Below are 19,046 nucleotides of genomic sequence, written 5' to 3' on the forward strand. Positions count from 1 at the left end.
GTGTGTTGATAACATTTGAGTTTGTTCGGACAGGCCCCGCTCCTTTGAGATTTGTATTACATCTGAACCTGACCGTAATGATAAACACCCAGCAGCTTGTTGCTCTAAGCCGCTTCATGGTTTTACCCCCCCCCCCCTCCTATAATCACCCTCCTTTCCCCCCCTCTCTAACATCCCTCTCTCTTCTTCCCTCCTGTCCTTTTCCGTCCGGTCCAACACAAAAGATTTTCAAAAACGATCAGAATGAATAAAGTTTGGCCTCAATTACAAAAGGGGTTTATTCAGACATACCTCTGGTTTGTCAAAAAATTCAGAACCCCTGTTGTTAAAGTAAAATATGTCCAACACAAGAGGCCTTCAGCTCTCATCTGTCTGCCCAGCTGTTGGACAGGACAAGTAAAAAACAAAAACAAAAAGAAGCTGTGAATCGCAAGCCAACTTCAGCGTTGTCTGACCGCACGGATTTAAAAACATATGATCGAGCAGAAGGCAGCAAAAGATTGTCCGCGGTGCGTCCGAACAAGGACCGCAAAGGGCGGACATGCTGCTATGTAGTCCTGAGAAGCTGTGTAAAATAATCAGAAGTTCACAACCATCACAAAGCCATCTTCTCTGCCGCTAACAGAAAGCTCCACTGCTCCTAGTCTGTCTGTGTCTCTTAGCAGCCAGACACACAGAGAAAGCATGCCCCGCCTCCCCTCTGGAAATGCTCACTGTTAATGAATTTTGCTACAGATTTTGCAGGGTGGATGTGAAAATGAAAATGGAATCCCCTCTTTGCATTTTCGTTTTAATTATGACACACAATTAGCGGTTTTGAGTATAAAATTAAAAGGCATTTTGAAATATTGATTTTTCATTTTAATTTTGAGTTATTTAATGCAGTTACATTTTGAAAATGAAAAGCATTTCTGTGAATCAATTTAATTGTCAAATTAGACATTTCTAAGTGAATTTTGCTACAAATTTAGCAGAGAACATTTTGAAAATTAAATGTCAAATACCATTTTCATTATCATTTTAATTAAGTGACAGAATAAGCAGTGTTGAGGAAGGAAATGAAAAAGCATTTTGGTGGATTGCTTTTTCATTTCAATTTTGAGTCAAAAAATGCAGCTTCATTTTGAAAATGAAAAAGCATTTCTGGTTTTGACTTTTCTTTTTATTTATGCTACACAATCGCTTCCATACACGGCCACCTGAGGTGTGCCATATTTAAAAAAAAAAACTTTTATAATGCACATTTTTTTTGGACCAAACATAGTATTTGATTTCTTTCGATCTAAACCCAGAAGGCTCTTCAGCGTCTCATCTATGCTGAAACTGACGTCTGCAACGCAGCGTGACTACCAACAGAAGGCAGCAAAAGCCTGTTTTTACAGAACATTTGTCAGCTACAGTTCATGATCACAGGAGGATGCTTCTACATTTTATTTGTAAGTAAAGTATGACAAATGGGTGACAGAATACTGCAAAAGCTGCATTAATTCATCTTTTGCTCTTAAAGACTTTCCAAGAAACAACCATCCTAATGCTGACGACCTTTTCCGTGTCTTTTCTCCATCAAGTTTTCAGTAAACTCTATTACAGAAGTCTATTCTCTTATGATTCAGTGGTGAACAGTATAATGAGTTTATTCACACAGCAGTCAGGTAACCTAAATACTGTGACGACACGCCTGCCCCACATGCATGTTGGGATGCATTGATTCATTTGGAGGTTTTTTGCCTGCACTGCGGTCACAGCACGCAGAGCTTCTTTTGGTTTGTTCAAATGTTTTTGGAGCTCAACAGAGTCTCAGACTCCTCCTTGCAGTCCACCTCCTGTTGGCCCTCCCCTCGGCTCTCAAAGCTGTTCTGGTTCTCCGGTCCACATCAGTTCCATCTGAACCTGGTTACAGCCGCTGGCACGCTGTGGGGTTGGCTGTGTGATCTTTAAATGTGTATGGTTATTTTTGCACCGGTAAGTTTCCCCTTTTCTAAGGTTTTTCTCTCTGCAGTTTGCTTTTTTTGCTGTAATTATGCTCCTGCTTGGGCTCTGAAATTTAAACTAATTAAAATGTGACAAATGCAGTTTATTTGTGACATTGTATCATTTGTTGTCTCTGCAGATCAAAAGAAATCTGTCTTTTCTGAGTCTTTGAAATAAAATATAGCAAAGATAAAACAAAGCTATAATCTTTTAATTGGGATAGAAAAAAGAAAAACGGTGTCATACATGCCAGCCAAAGCCCAGTGTGTCGCTGTGGCCTCCCTCTGGTGCACAGAAAGCAGCTCCATTAGTTATCTCCTACCTATGAATTATTGATGTTTGTCTTCAGACCAGTTATAAACCCCAATAATCTGGCATGTAGGTTATTGACGTTCATTCACAATGGAGGGATGTCTATGCTCAGTTATTGGATATCTAAAGAATCCCTGGATGTTGGCATCATTTTGTGTCCCGATTTGTCCTTTCTAGATATTTGCCATTTGTGCATTTGCAACATGTGGGGGATACTCTGGCCACCTCCAGGTTAAGGTGGATTGTGCAGGCAGGAAGCAGAGCAACCTGAGCATCACTGTCGACTTCGCTTATCCGTTCAGGTATATCAGCACGGCGTGTTATTTGTCACCCAAAGCAAAGGATGTCAGATGCTTGGATTGATAAATGCACCTTCTACTCCCTTTCATATTATAAACAGTGGAAACAGAGAAGGATTGGTCTCTCTCTGAAACGTACCCCTTTTTTAAAATGAGGCTGCTGGACAACAGAGCAGGAACACGACCCAGTTTGACATGCCCAGCGTCTTTACACATTTCCCGCCAGCCCTTCAGTGCTTGGCACAAATGGACCTGCAACCCTCACAGTTGTGACATTTTTAGTACACTTTTTTTTCCTGTGGTTGTTGGCCAGAAATGTCTTCCTGCAATTCCCACAGGACTTTTTTGATTTATTAGGAGGATGTAGGTTTTCAGCTTTAAAAAGCAAGTTTCATGTTTTCCTTTTTTAGTTTGAGTATTTTGTTTTGGATTGCATTTGTGTGATCATTTATTCATCAGCAGATAATCCCCTACCCATGGTGACAAACCCTCACCCCCCACCCCATACCCATTAAAGCACTACTGTTAATAAAACTGTAGCAATCAAATAACCCTGTAAGGACGGTTAACCTGCTCATGGCAAATGCGTAAAATAGTATAAAGGAATTGTTATGCAGGTTAAAGTCAGCTGGCATGAATGTTGCTATACATGAATCTCAACTCATTGCCATGCCTGCTGACACATTTGAATAGTTAGAGACAAAATCAAGAACTGTTTTCTACTGGGGGGAGACTTAAAAATGAAAAAAAGCAAGAAAATATTTGATAAAGAAATGTAATCACCACCAAATCACCACATGAACAGAATTGATGTGAAAAGGATCTTTTCACTATTAGAGAATAATGAGATAACGTTCTAAGCATAAGGTATTGAAGGTATTGTCCTGTGGTAAAAGGGTGGCCAAGAAAAGACAAAAATAAATGAAGCATTAAAAAAATTGGTATTATAAAAGTATAAGATGTCATTAATTGCATCTGTGTGTGACACGTCTATTACAGTGTAACAGGCACTGACTCAAGAAATAGCACATCAAATATTTATTGTTTGGTCAAGATGCGTGGCCTCATGTTTTTAAAGTTCTGTGTCAAATAAGTACTTTCTGCACTACAGAGAACAGCAAAATACAATGGATCATCCATTTTTTTAACATGGATCATATGTAAGGTACATCGAACTACAAGGCGAATTAGATGAGACAAAAGAATCAGAGATAATGTATTAATTCTACAGCTTGTTTGTAACACGCTACATGTTAGCCACGTTAGTGTATTCAAAATACCTGTAAGTTCCAACCTAACACGTAGAAACACAGACTGATACCAGTAAAACGGTACTGAGACCACGCTAACTCCCAGCCTTGTCAGTGCGTGTTTCTACATGTTACTATCACATGAAAACAGTCTGATACCGCTACATGCTAGTGTCTTCACGACAACACCCCACCAAGCATTTTAAATGAGACAAAATCACTTCAACATCCATAAACACAACCAGAATGAATCCATATTTAAGGCTTGAAATGTCCCTGATGGTACAGAAAATACAGTTTATTATAAACTTTGAAGCTTTAATGTTATTATAAGGACTTTATATTCACAAAGAGCATCTTAAGGTTGAAGGAAAACTGGAATCAGTCCTTGTCTTGTAGGTTTACTGTGCCGCAGTTCAGCTCCAGTGTGAGTGGTTTTATTCCACAAAGGCCTATTTCTATGCAGTTCTTCACTTGAGGCTGTTGTCTATGAATCACATTAGATCTTTTTCTAAAGTACAACACAGGAATTCTTACAGAAAATACAGCAGACAGTCGAGAACCAAAAGGACTTAATCTTTTAGCTTTCACTTATATACGGTGATTATCACTCGTATACGGTTACCACTGTTCTCCCACAGTACTAGAGAACTGTACTGTACTAGTACTAGTACTAGTAATAGTAATAGTACTGTGGGTGTCTACAAACACATGTTCCCTCATTCTTCCACTCTACCACTGTTTCTTTTGCAGATTACACCAAGTGCACTTCAAGGCTCCGTCGTGTGAGGACAGCTCTGGGGAAGTTGTTTTTCTCAATGGGGACTTCTCCACAGCCGCTCAGTTTTTTCTGACTGTGGGGGTTTTGGCGTTTTTGTACTCACTCCTGGCAACGGTGGTTTACATCTTCTACCAGAACAAGTACTTGAAGAACAACAGGGGACCTCTTGTGGTTCGTGAGTTTTCCTTTTTGTCCGTCAGTCTACCCAAAAACAAAGAAATGTTCACCACATCAAACCAGTAGCTCCTTGCCTCTCTATTGGTCGAGGTATTGCTGTGAGACCCTTTCTAAAGACAGTTTCACATGATTCAGCCACGAAAACAATTAACCCATGGAAAGAAATGCTTTTAAACTTGAGCTGCACAAAGGGGTTTGCCTCCAAATAAAGTTCCTGTCAAAGACCCAGTCTGATGAAAACGGTGTTTTAACATGTTTATTTGTTAAAAACACAGCAAACTCCCTGCCTGAGCCTGCAGCAACAGGGAGGGGAAGTGGGGCGGGACCTCAACCACAACTCAGAAACGAATTCCCAATGAACCCCTGCCGCTCTGCAGAAACTTTTTTTTACATTTTCGGCTAAAAACAGCATAATCTTGATTAAAAGACCACTGCTTCTTCAATTTTTCTTCAATTCTTCCCTAAAGTTGAGGCATCTGAACTTAAAATCTTCTTCCTTTAAACAAACCTGCAGTAAATCGTTAGGATGACCATGAATCTACTCCATGATCCTCGTAGCCTGAACCCAAGTAGACTGTGGAGCTTCAGTTTTAGTCCAGGAAGTCTTTTTGGGCAAGTCTTCAACCTTAACCCAACAGAATCAGAATGTTTCCCCCTTTGTGATTCTCACTTGATGTTACACAACATTTCACTGTTCATTCAAGATAAACCTTGTAATATGAGAAACTTGTATCTTCTGATACGTTTGAACGTTTTTACCAGAAAAACCCAGAAACAAATTTCTTCTGTGGTTTTTAAAGCTAACATGTTTTTTGTTTATTTGCTCAGTAATTAACAATGGTCACAATGACAAACAAAGAAAAACCAAAATTAATAACAGCTGCCAAATTGGATCTAGTTGTTTCTCCAGGATTACTGTTGTGTATCCAACCTCACCTGCATATTTTGAGTAACATTTTTGGGGAAAAAAATAAGCTAGTAATGAAAGATGATGAAAAATGAATAACAAAAAAAAAAAAACACCTAAAAATTATTTTTCCCCAGAGAGACCTAGAAACCAAATATACAAGATTTAATCACAAATGAACTGGAGTTTGAAAAAAAAGAGTGTGGCAAAGATCTTCAAACTAAATGACAGATTTTTGGATGGAAGTCCTGAAATTCTAGAAAGAAAGCCATAAATCTCTACAAAAGGTAGAAAAGGCAATATTGCAAGTTTGGGGAAATTTTTATATTTTATGAGCAGTTTTGTTATCAAATTGCAAGAACAAAAAATAAATATGAAAATGTTTTTTTTATTTCAAAAGTAATTTTACTGAGAAATAAATAGCAGTGCAGCCACTTTAATTTAAACTTAAACTTAACTCCTGATGTCTGGCACTGTTCTAATGTGAATGAAGTTTTCCAACTGTTTAGACGAGCTGTTGCCCTTAAGGAGCTCTGGTTTCTTGGTGTGTTTTTGTAGGACATTGTAAAGATGAGTGGAAAATCCAAAAGGGAAATCAGTTGTCTTGAGCAGCATATAGGAAAATAAAATATCTTTCTTTCACTTTTATGAGGACGACATTTAAGAAATAGCATCTTCTGACTTTTATCAATCTTTTTCTGTCTCATTCAGGATTTTTTTGTCACGGTGGTGTTTTCCTTCATGTGGATGGTCAGCAGCTGTTACTGGGCCAAAACTCTCGCCGACTTAAAAACTGCAACCAACCCAACCCAGGTGCTTCTTCTCATCTCTGCTTGTAAGGCTCCAAAAAACACATGCTCCGCCACACAGGAGCCCCTCTGGTCCCGTCTCAACACAGCTGCTGTAGGTTCCAAGTCAGGAAAATTGTGCATCCCTGCAAAAAACAAACAACTAACCCATGTTTCCTCCCCTTTTTACCTTCAGGTTTTTGGTTTTATCAATGTTGTCCTTTGGTCTGGGAATATTTGGTTTGTGTTTAAGGAGACGGGTTGGTACAAAACTGGTCAGAGATACCCCATCAGGAGTGCTTCTGGGAAACGTTCCAGCGAAATGCGGCAGCAACTCTACAGTGAGAGCAGCTTTGACCAGCCAGAAGAGAGTTTTGGCCCCTCGCTCCAAGACCCTTTCAGTCCGTCCAATGGGGATTTAGATAAGCAGGTTCACAGACAAGCTAGTGTCAACCACTCACAAGTTAACCTAAGCTTACCACAAACAAACCTTCATGAATGAAAGAGCAAACCCAGAGGATTCTTCAGGACCCATTCTTTTTCTCAGTGACATTTGACTAGAGGTTTAAGCGCCAAATGGCGCCATTGAGCGCTTGTGAGGGCAAGTTTTACTGCTCAGTTAAAGTATTAGGTAGTACCTGCAGTTAAAGCAAAACCTACACAAAACATATGAACATTTAACATCATGCCATTTGCATTAAAGTCCCACTGCAATCATCTTTTGATCTGTTGTTAAAGCCTTCCCAGTGGTCTTTTAATCATCATGATGCCCATTTTAACCCAAATCAAAAACCTGCCATTTTCTATCAATTCAATTCAATTGAATTTTATTTGTGTAGCCCAGAATCAAAACAACAGTTGTGTCGATGGGCTTTGAGGCTTCTAGGACATAGTTACTGCAGAGCTGCAGGAGTTCATTAGAAATGTTGAGTTGTAGGCAACCCTATTCTAATTGTAGTGTTTCCATGGAGCAACCCTGCCCTTACTTCCCAACATCCATCTGTGTTCACTCTCGCCCACTAGCTTACAGCCCTTCACACCCCCAACCTAACATTAGCGATGCAAGACAAACAGCAGCAGCATCATAGCTTTCCCTCCGTCCAGTTCTGATCCAGATTCCAGCTCAGACCAGAGAAACAGAGACGTTCATGGATCTGTGTGTCTGACAGTGGATGATCAGAATGGAGCAGAGCAGGGGGCTGGTGGTCTGCAGATTGTATTTTCTGCAGAAGAACTACCAGCTTTATCTGTATTTTCATCTGCTCCTGATGCACAATGATTTGATTCAAGAAATTATTCAGAAATGCAATTTTACGCTCAAATTTCTGTGAATATGTCCTCCATCATCAGAAAACAGTAGAAAGAATCGGAGTGGGTCTAAAATGACACATTCAACTTTGTTGGTAATGTTTCTGAGTCAAGAATTTTGATGAACTATCATAAAAACACTTTCCATAAAAGAAAAGAAAACGTTTTCCTTCATTCCCAAAACAAACATGCATATTGACATTTTAATATTGTAGCTTGAAGCACAAATATGTAAAAAAAATATATATATACTTTTTAATGGCTCAAAGTGCAACACTTTAAATTGTTTGTCATGTTTTTTAAGCAATTTGCGTCATAAAGTAAAATTGTACACATCATTTAAACTCCATAGATAGAGAAGATTCAATGTTACTGACTCAGACAATAATGATTGTTGAGCAGCATTGTTGTTTCCTATGAATTTGGACCAGGAAATAGGAAAACAGGCACATGTTTCTTCTAACATGTATGTTGCATTTGTAATTGAAATTGTGTAATCCAGTGTGTGAACAGTGAAGTGTGAAACCCCGTTCACACCGAACGCAGCACCTCGCCTGGATTTTTGGCAAGACCGGGTGGCTGCAGGGAGGGGGGAGACCAGGCGGCTGCAGGGAGGGGGGAGACCAGGCAGCTGCAGGGAGGGGGGAGACCAGGTGGCAGCTGCAGGGAGGGGTGAGACCGGGCGGCTGCAGGGAGGGGTGAAAGCGGTCGGCTGAAGGGAGGGGGGAGACCAGGCGGCTGCAGGGAGGGGGGAGACCAGGCAGCTGCAGGGAGGGGGGAGACCAGGCAGCTGCAGGGAGGGGGGAGAACGGGCGGCTGCAGGGAGGGGGGAGAACGGGCGGCTGCAGGGAGGGGTGAAACAGGTCGGCTGCAGGGAGGGGTGAAACAGGTCGGCTGCAGGGAGGGGTGAGACCGGGCGGCTGCAGGGAGGGGTGAAAGCGGTCGGCTGAAGGGAGGGGGGAGACCAGGCGGCTGCAGGGAGGGGGGAGACCAGGCAGCTGCAGGGAGGGGGGAGAACGGGCGGCTGCAGGGAGGGGTGAAACAGGTCGGCTGCAGGGAGGGGTGAAACAGGTCGGCTGCAGGGAGGGGGGAGACCAGGCGGCTGCAGGGAGGGGGGAGACCAGGCGGCTGCAGGGAGGGGTGAAACCGGTCGGCTGCAGGGAGGGGTGAAAGCGGTCGGCTGCAGGGAGGGGTGAGACCGGGCGGCTGCAGGGAGGGGTGAAAGCGGTCGGCTGCAGGGAGGGGGGAGACCAGGCGGCTGCAGGGAGGGGGGAGACCGGGCGGCTGCAGGGAGGGGTAAAACCGGGCGGCTGCAGGGAGGGGGAGAAGGGCGCCTGAGGAATGAGAACAGGAAGTTGTGTTTGTCTTCAACAATTGGTTGAATTTGATTACGCCTCTCCCTTTTATTAGGATCTCTGCTATTATGTCTTTATTCTAATTGTAGTGTTTTGCAATATGTGTATTTTTATCAATAGATATTTTAAGTCTCAGCCGCTGGGATCATTCTGGCTCTTTGCATGTGATGCTTTTAATGTGTCCTTGAGACAGAAATAAAACTAAAGTAAACATTAAAGGCAACAATTAAACACAGAACCGCAGATGATTTGTGATGCTGTACTCATGAGTTCCTGTTGTTACATAAATGCAGATGTTTCTGATGTTTAGCATCAAAACCAAAAGGACTGTCAGTAGAAAAAATAAAATCATTAAATGCTTAATGTCAAATGATATCTATGACAAAGTGATCTGAGTGCTGTGGATTTCAATGACCATAACCATTGACACAAAATAAATCTGCTTTCTTTTTTCATCAATGATTCATTTTTTGCAGAAATTATTACAGAACACACAGATTACCTTCATTGAGCTCCAGCTGTTTCTGACACGTATCACTTTTAATTTCAAGAACTGTCAGGACACCGTTTCCCACAATGCATTGTTGTTTAGTCATCAAGACATGCTAGTTTTTTTGGTTAAATTAGACATTTTTCCAGTTTTCTTAAGCTAATTTGGAGTTGAGTTACTATTTTAGCAATATGCTAGCTGTTTTGGGTAAATGATTCTTCTTCTTCCATTTTTGGACGGCCATAGCTCCTCAACCACAGACTGCAGGGCCAAGAGGGATAACTCCCCAGGGTGTCTCATCCTGCTTAAGTCTGTTAAAACAACACTAATACCCAGAACCTCTTTAGCATCATGATCTGTTCATGTTCATGTTCTGAGCAAACCTCACATGTTCTCCCATATTTCATGGGTCTGAAAGCACTGCTGTTATTTGTGAATCCCAGTACCTGTGGCTTGAAGGTTTTAGGCTCAGAACTGCAGGTTTTCTGGTTCTTTGTTCTTGTCTCAGCAGGCTCCAGTGGCATTGGCACAAAATGGCACATAGATGCTCAAAATGCAACAAAAAACAATTCTTTATGAGACATGAAGGTGGAAAAGAATTCTGTTTACAAAAAGGCAACTGTGTTCTAAACATATAATGGTTTGTTGAGGAGTGTCATTCATTTAGAAATCATATTGTTTCTCTGAGCTAATGGTTTGTTTGCTGTAAATTCATTATAAATGACCCCAAATCTACCTAAAAGTAAGTTACAACATTTGTCCGGAAACACATTCAATCAACTGCAACGATTCCTTTTAATCAATCAAAGAGACACTGACAGAATCTCAACCAAAGCAGACCATTAAGAAACCATCAGTTAGTTTTTATTCAGTTTTTTTAATTATTCAGCAATTTAACGACCATCAGTTCAACATTTTTTTTTGTTGAATTTCCATAGCAATCCCCACAAATTGTTTTCTCCTTTTTGTGACTTTTTATTGTAAATGATGAAGATTTAAGTAAAATCTCAACTGTAGCTTTGGCTTTTATGTGATAAATATTTCTAAAATGGTAAAAACTGCCTTGTAAAAGTTAAAGTATAAAGAAAAATCAGTTTTGAATTGAACCTGCACACCAGCGTTCTGAACCCAGACTGAAAAGCACCTGAAATTCTGCTGGTTTACTGTTTAATTAATCAGCATTTGAAAATCAAGGCTGTGGTCCTGCAGGTTGTGAGCACACAAACGTTTCCCTCTATTCTTTTGAGCGAACGTTTGCCTCCAAATTCAATGGGCACTTCCCAGAGCTTGTTATTAATGCCTGTTCTTTCCAATCCGAGCAGTCAGAACAAAAAGAAGTGGTGCTCGCCTCTGCCGGCCCCCTGACAGAGAGACTAAGCACATGCAGGTGCCCAGAGCTGGCTCTTTGAAGAAAATTACAGTGTGTGTGCCGTCAGCATGACAATTAGGGTCGGGTTATCTGCTCAAAATGAGGGGCTGCCTCATGAGATAGATGGCCTATCAGGTAGGGAAAAATGCTCGTTTGAAAGTAATTATATCCTCATAAGCAACAATTTGTTTTAGACCAGCGTGTAGAAGGTTTTACTGGTTTCCTGCAGAAGCATCAAGTAGCTCCCTGCAGGTCAGAGCTGGTTGCTCACCAAACCAGGTCATGTTCTGTCGTGTCTTCAGAGCACCAGCAGAGGGCGGTGTAACCATTTCTCTGAGCTGCAAGTTGCCCCCCCTGATTTATTGACCAAAGAAAGAGCTGAAAGAAATATCTCAAATGCAGATGTTTATTTGCAATGTTTCCCTCTTGTCTTTTCCTTGTTCTTTGTGTCTTGTGTTCTTTTTCTGTCAGTGCGACAGGCACCAAGTTTAGCCCACTAAAGAGCCGTATGTTAGAGCACCACTTCATCACGGCCTATGTAGTGTGGCCTGATTGGGCGGTTTTGGTTCTGAATTAGCAGGCACAAATTGCTTTGGGTGGGTTGACATAATCTGGGCGGGTTTGAGGTCGGTTTTGCGGTTTTAGTTCCTCATCCAAATGCTTTTCGACCAGCGAGGCGCGGTCAGGGGAGGCGCATGAGACAGTACCACATATGTCATCGTCCTTGCCATCATGAACCACTCATATTCAAAAAAACATGTGCCCACTAATCTGTTCCATAAATGCAATTTTCATGTATCATTTAAATCCTAATTTCCCCTAAAATAGTGTAATTTGCATTTTTCTTGTTCAGTACAGCGCAGGCTGAGAGCTGAAGCAGCCTCACAATCCTGTAAGCTGGGTTGAATTTGGGCCTTTAGTTTACTTAACGTATTCTGATTATGGAACACTTCAATATCTTTTAATACATTGTTGACATGTTCTGTTACATGTCCTCACTTTTCTGTTAATACAGAAATTTAGTGCTGACATAAAGCTGAACCTGAAGCGAGGAAAACAGCGGGGCATTTTTGTCAGAAAGAAACAGTCGATCATTTGCTCAGAAACACATGAACGTTTTTGATAAGATTTTTGTTGCTGGTGTTGCATAAAATTAGGAAAACACCAAATAGTTTCTGGAGAAAAACTGAAGTTATATTTGATTTAGTTTAGAATGTTTATCAATAAGGTACTTAACCCTTGTGCTATCCTAGGCACTTTAACATTGGGAGTTGGGTCATCTAGACCCACTAGACAGTGCTCTGAAGCTTTTTTCTTCAATGATTTGTGATCTTCACTGGTGTCCATGGATTACATGAAATCTTTCCACCTTTATCCACCTTTGTCATAGGGAGAACACGTCAATGGAAGGGGGGGGGGTCATCTAAGATGGCACAAGGGTTATAAAAAATTAGATTCACAAGGACAGGTTTTTTCTAACTTCCAGCCGCTCTTTAATATATTACATCAGGACATTATATGTTTCACTTCACATAAATTCACGAAAAGGAAAAATGCAGAAAAAATTATCCAGTTTTGATTATAATAATAAAATATTAAATTGCGGAAGAAAAGTCATTAAAAAATGTCTGAAAGTTTGACTTTAAATCAAAATAGGAAGAAACAAACAAAGGAGGAATAATTACAGCTAATTAATCCCTGATCAACTTTTTGGGCGTCTTTTTGTGAGACCTGGTGGTTTTTGGATGATTATCAGGCTGGAAAACCCAGACTCAATCTGGCAACACTGCTCTTTTCTCTTCTGGGCAAATCTAGAATCAACTACACAGAATAATGGTAAGGAGCAATTTAATTGTTAAGTAGTGATTTTTAAATCACTTAAGGGATCAAAGCATTTGGACTTCCTGCCTCTTAAATGAATGCAGAAATACTAGTAAAGGTTTTCCCCTTTAAAAACAGACCACAAAGTCAATTAATCTTTCATCAGTCAGCAGTTGCTGACTGATTATCATTTCACCCTTTTTTACTAAACATACAGTTAAAGAGTTTTTCTGTCAAAACAACCCTCATTCATGTACTCTATGTATAGTTGATTTCAAGGTCAAATGACGACTGAAGATGCCCAGACTGTAAGAGCAACCAAGCCAGCAAAGATGGAGTCTGTATTTTCATTCATTCATTCATTTTCTACACCGTTTTTCCCTTTCGGGTTCACGGGGATGCTGGAGCCTATCCCGGCCACTTGTGGGCGAAGGTAGGGGAGACTCTGGACAGGGTGCCAGTCTGTCGCCGGGTGTATTTTCATTTTTACTGGAAAATAAATGAACATTTAGGAAGTTCTATGTGCTTCTATAAGTAAAGTTAATACAATAGAAGACCAAGCACACTAACTTTTTTCAAACATTTTTCAAAACAACCAAAAATAGAGGAAATAATATGTGAGTTTTTATTAAGCTTTAGTCCTTCAACTTTATTAGAATTGAAGTTTAAATACATTTTTTCCCCTAAATCATTGTGTATGCAACCTTGTTTTTTATATGGCATGTGTATGTGAACTGGTGCATGTTCTCACTTTGGTTGGACTGTGTGAACCCCATCATAAATGGACAAATCAACAGAGGCCATACGATCACACAGGATCTTTTCTTTTAAATGCATGCATTTATTATCTATTCATTACAGATTTTTATCTGTTTTTCGCAAAATACATAAAAATAATGCAAACAATCAGTAAAGCAAGTTCCCACATGCATTTCTGTGAAAATGCATCACAGATGAGTTCCTCAGAATATGTTGTTGAAGAAAACCTCCATACTGATGAAACCACAATGAATTCCTTAATTGTTCCAAACTGAAAGATACTTTTTTGGCAAAACATTCCAAACTTTTTCTTTTTTTAAGTGCTTCCTTTAAAATCTCAAAAGGATCTTTTAAATGAAAGTGTCAGACTTAAAGAGGTTGTTGTAATTAAGACATGTGGTCCTTAAGCTGCAGTTGAGACTTCTGTCTTGCTTGTTGACACTGAGGTCTCATCCTCCACCAAGCCTCCCATTCCAATGGCAGCCAGCATGCAGTTACGGAACTAGAAGAAGGTAGATCAAGTCAGACGCTACGCGCCAAGAAAACACACAAACAAACTGATATGACTGAATATCACACCAACCTGTTTGTTCAGCAGCACGTAGATAACAGCATTGTACAATGCTGAGCTCTTAGCAAAGAAAGCAGGGATGGAGGCAGTCAGGGCAGTGAAGGAAGCTCCTTTATTCAGGAAAATCCAGCCAGCAAAGCTGGCGTACGGAACCCAAGCTACCAGGAAGCCAAAGACCATCAACAGGCACATACGTGTTACCTCCTTCTCAGCCTTCTGGGTAGAAGCTGAGTCCTGCTGCTGCGCTGCTGCCTGCACACATGGAGATTGGTAAAACAAAAGATAGATTTACTTAAAGCCATTTAATAGCTGATAGACTCAGCACCAAGGCTTCATTTCTTGCTAAATTCTTGGGGAAATAGCATAAAACTGAACTCACAGCTTTGACAGTCAACACCAGACTTCCATAAGTGAAGAAAATGAGGAAGACTGGGATGCAGAAGTGCACGCAGAACATATACATGACGTATGACTCATTGTTGAAGCCAGGAGCCAGAGTGTAGTAGTCGGGTCCACAGGAGCATTGCATGCCTTCAGGGATGTACCTGGAGGGGACATTTAAATGAAGAAAACTCTAGTTAATAAAATAAAAAAAAAACTATAGTAAATTTCTGAAAAACAACCATTTCGTCCATTTCCTTGATTTTGAAACAAACGAGCGTTACCTGGACCAACCAAGCAGTGGAGGAGCAGCACAAGCCAGAGCCATTACCCAGGTGAAAAGGACTCCAGCTGCGGCGTGAGTTCCTGTGAATTTGAAGCTCCCCATGGGTTTGCAGACAACAATATATCTCTCAACAGCCAGGACAACCAGAGACCAGAGAGCAATTTGACCTGCAGGCGGAGAAAAGTCAATTAAAAGGCACCCAATGAAAGCAGTTTTAGACAGGAAGCATTCAGCATCTTCCACCTACCATTTGGTTGTTTTCTTACCTCCAAGTGTGGCCATAAATCCCTCAACGGCACAGAAGGTGGGTCCAAGAACAAAATAGCCATAAAAGCTTGAATTGAGGGTGATGGTGAAGCCAAAGGCGCACATGATGAGTCCGGCCACCGCCAGGTTCACCAGGATGAAGTTGAGAGGTTGCTGAAGCTTCTTGTTGGTCGCTGTTACGTACAACGTCAAGCCGTTGATGGGAGTTCCAGTGCAGATCAGGAAGAACATGTAGAAAGCCAGAATCTTGTACATTATTGGGTCGACCATGTAGTACTGAGGGTATTCATAGGGGCTTCTGACAACCCCCGTCCGGTTGGACATTGGGATGTAGAAGTTCTTTCCCTCGGTTCCATTTTGCTCTCCTCCATCCCAGCCCATGTCTGCTTGCTTGGTCTTCTGGAGCTTCAGCTGATGCAAACTTTCAGCAGTGTCAGAATCGACAAGCTCACAAAGGTAGTATTTGTTCACGTGGCAATTTATACCTTCTTAGGTGTTATCCTTAAATTAGCAAAATTAGATTAGTGGCGGATTGTGAGGAAGTGAACAGCTCAAGTCCAACTGATAATTAAATCAGATAGCAAGCCAGGGCGATGACCTTAAATGTTAATTCCCCCGGGTTGACTGATGCATATTTGAGATTTTCAAACCTTATACTGAAATCTAAACAAAGATGAAATAAAAAAGGGACTATTTTGTGCTTCCTATTGAGTCTAACGTGTGTGAAAATGGATACATGGTATAGTGCATTTGACATCAACAACAGATTACTGATAAATTAATTAATTTGAAGTGAAGGATTCACACTATAAAGTTAGTGGGAGCCCAAACAGACACACTAGTCTTGTTATAAACTGCTCATTCATAACAGCATGCGCTTCTGAGACCATTAAAAAAGTCGCTGGGTTGAGTAAACTAATCAGCTTTTCTCATGACCTTCAGTTTTCATGGATTTATTGAAATCAAGAAGCTGAGACTTCTAAAAGTGGGACTGTGCAAGTTTTTCTGCTGCTTTGGTCATAACCAAAACAAGGTTTTTTTAACTGTCAGTAACTCCACAACCTTTCATCTGTTAAATGTCTTTACCTCGTCTACTAAAGTGAACTCCAGGAATTCTGTGTCTGGAGCTCCTTCTGCTTTCATCATCATCTTTAGGCAAGATCATCCACTTACATTGGTTCAGATTTCACTGCTATCCAGATAATCTGCTCCATCTGTCACCAAACGATACCGCGGTCCTGGCCAAGTGATCCCCCTGCTTCTCCGAAATTTCTGCTGAACCTGACCAAGACTGAGCTCATTATTAGTTTAGCTCAACTGTCTATCCAGCATGTTTCAAAAGCAGTAGCACATCATCCTTCCAGGTGAGTAACAAAGCTGGATGGAAGTGATGTTTGTCAATTTAGGATAGACATCAGAAATCTTTGACACACTCTTTGTCTGAAATGTTTTTTTTAAACTATTTGTTCTGAATCATCTGTTATCTTTTCTCATTTTGTGATAATCAACGTTCACTTTGCAGATGAACTTTTGCTATACGTATAACTAAAAGCGGATTTAAAGAAAAATAAAAGAACAAAAGCAATTTTTGACATTTATTGACGACATAGTCCATAGCTATTCTTAAGTTAATCTGTGTCCTACCAAACAAAATGTTATAGTTTACAGTGCTAGCTATAAACCCTTTCATCTTGTTTCAAATATAATAAGACAGATAGCCTAATAATGTCAAGAAACAAAATAACATAATAATAAAAAAATTCCAAAGAAGAGTAACTTAGAAACTGAGATCCAAACAACCTTGATAATAATTGACCACTATCCTTCTAGCCATTTTTTAATAAAATAACTGAAAATAATGTTTTGTCCAGTCATACGTGTTTTTACATGCTTTTATTTGAAAAGCATCAATCTGGTTTTCGGATCAACCCCAGTACAGGGACAGCCCTTGTGAAAACAGTTAATGATGGTACATGACTCTCAGAAACTCTGCCCTGGTGGATCTGAGGACTGCATTTGATAGAGTGGGTCACAACATTTTACCAAACAGGCTGAGAAGTTTGGGTCTCTCTGGTACTGTTAACTGGTTTTATACTTATCTCACAGATCGAAGAGTTTTCGTAATTATAGATGCTTGCTCCTTAAGAGTCCATGAAAAATTGTGGAGTTCCCCAAGAATTTATTTTAGACCCACTAGTTTTGAATCGATATATGATGCTAAATGGGGACGTCATCAGTATGGAAGCGATTCTGTAGCATAATCAAGAATCAAAGTCAATACCAGAAATGCTTTTTCATTTTCGAAATTAAGCTGCTTTTTTTTAACTCAAAATTAAAATGAAAAAGCAATCTGCCAACCCGCTTTTTCTTTTTCTTCTTCTTCTTCAACACTGCTTATTCTGTCACTTAATTAAAATGATAATGAAAATGGTATTTGACAGTTCATTTTCATTTAATTTCATGCTCTGGTAAATGTGTGGCAAAATTAATTTAGAAATGTCTAATTTGACGGTGGCGCAGTGGTTAGAACTCTTGCCTCACAGCAAGAAGGCCCCCGGTTCAAGTCCTGGCTGGGGGACCTGAACCAGAACATCAATGGGGTGTGTGGAGTTTGCATGTTCTCCCCGTGCATGCGTGGGTTTTCTCCGGGATCTCCAGCTTCCTCCCACTGTCCGAAAACATGCTTCATAGGTGAATTGGCAACTCTAAATTCTCCGTGAGAGTGAATGGGTGTGTGATTGTGGACATTCTGCCCTGTAACAGACTGGCGACCTGTCCAGGGTGTCCCCCTGCCTTCGCCCACAAGTGTCTGGGATAGGCTCCAGCAGCCCCGTGATCCTGAAAGGGACTAAATGGAATAGAAAATGAATGAATGAATAATTTGACAATTAAAATGGATTAACAGAAATGCTTCAACTCCCCGGAGGATGTAGAGCAGGGGTGGGCAATTCCAGGCCTCGAGGGCCGGTGTGTCTGCATGATTTCCAGATAGTCTTGCCCTACTCATGGCTGATTACCTGGTTCAGGTGTGTCCAGCCAATTAGAACATGCCAGAGCAGGGTATGCTGGAAAACATGCAGGAATGCGGCCCTCAGTGCCCACCTCTGATGTAGAGACTTTCACGTATCCAGGCTGTCTGTTGAACTTACAAGGAAGAACACACTCCGATGTAAAAACGCCTGTTGGAAAGGCAAGGGCATCCTTCACCAGCCTCAAGAACATCTAGAGATCGTAGCTCATCACTACTCGCACCAAGATTCGCCTGTTCAACTCAAATGTCAAGTCTGTGCAACTGCACGGAACAGAAACAAGGAGAACAACTAAAAGAGAACACTTACATTCATCAATTCTTGTCCGAGAAGAATCCTCAAGAACCACTGGCCTGAAATCATCAGCAATAAAGAACTGTAGAAAAGGACAAAACATGCGGCAGTGGATGAAGAGATCACAAGGCGGAGATGGGGTTGGCTAGGTCACACTCTGAGAAAACCAACATCTAGCATTACTTGCTAGGCCCTGAGATGGAATCCTGAGGAGAATAGTTGGAAAGGCAAGGGCATCCTTCACCAGCCTCAAGAACATCTAGAGATCGTAGCTCATCACTACTCGCACCAAGATTCGCCTGTTCAACTCAAATGTCAAGTCTGTGCAACTGCACGGAACAGAAACAAGGAGAACAACTAAAAGAGAACACTTACATTCATCAATTCTTGTCCGAGAAGAATCCTCAAGAACCACTGGCCTGAAATCATCAGCAATAAAGAACTGTAGAAAAGGACAAAACATGCGGCAGTGGATGAAGAGATCACAAGGCGGAGATGGGGTTGGCTAGGTCACACTCTGAGAAAACCAACATCTAGCATTACTTGCTAGGCCCTGAGATGGAATCCTGAGGAGAATAGAAACCGTGGAAGACCATAAAACATGTGGAGGAGGGGCCTGCAGGCTGACGTC

At 41.0% G+C, this 19,046-nt stretch overlaps 2 protein-coding genes across 2 annotated transcripts; one reads left to right on the forward strand and one right to left on the reverse strand.

Annotated features, from left to right (window-relative positions):
• The first annotated feature begins 1,766 nt into the window (after positions 1 to 1,766).
• LOC101167855 (synaptoporin) lies at positions 1,767 to 8,393 on the forward strand. The gene is made up of 5 exons (XM_004086170.4): positions 1,767 to 1,962; positions 2,461 to 2,585; positions 4,586 to 4,784; positions 6,409 to 6,600; positions 6,682 to 8,393. Exons 1-5 carry the CDS (start codon positions 1,939 to 1,941, stop codon positions 6,985 to 6,987), a joined length of 846 nt encoding a protein of 281 aa, XP_004086218.1. The 5' UTR covers positions 1,767 to 1,938; the 3' UTR covers positions 6,988 to 8,393.
• Positions 8,394 to 13,648: 5,255 nt separating this feature from the next.
• Positions 13,649 to 15,554, reverse strand: LOC101158336 (green-sensitive opsin). The gene is made up of 5 exons (XM_004086132.4): positions 15,092 to 15,554; positions 14,824 to 14,992; positions 14,538 to 14,703; positions 14,171 to 14,410; positions 13,649 to 14,089 (listed from the first exon to the last, which is right to left on the reverse strand). Exons 1-5 carry the CDS (start codon positions 15,471 to 15,473, stop codon positions 13,991 to 13,993), a joined length of 1,056 nt encoding a protein of 351 aa, XP_004086180.1. The 5' UTR covers positions 15,474 to 15,554; the 3' UTR covers positions 13,649 to 13,990.
• Between the last annotated feature and the right edge of the window lie 3,492 nt (positions 15,555 to 19,046).

Source organism: Oryzias latipes, chromosome 5 (genome assembly GCF_002234675.1).
Source record: "Oryzias latipes chromosome 5, ASM223467v1".
NCBI classification, from domain to species: domain Eukaryota; kingdom Metazoa; phylum Chordata; class Actinopteri; order Beloniformes; family Adrianichthyidae; genus Oryzias; species Oryzias latipes.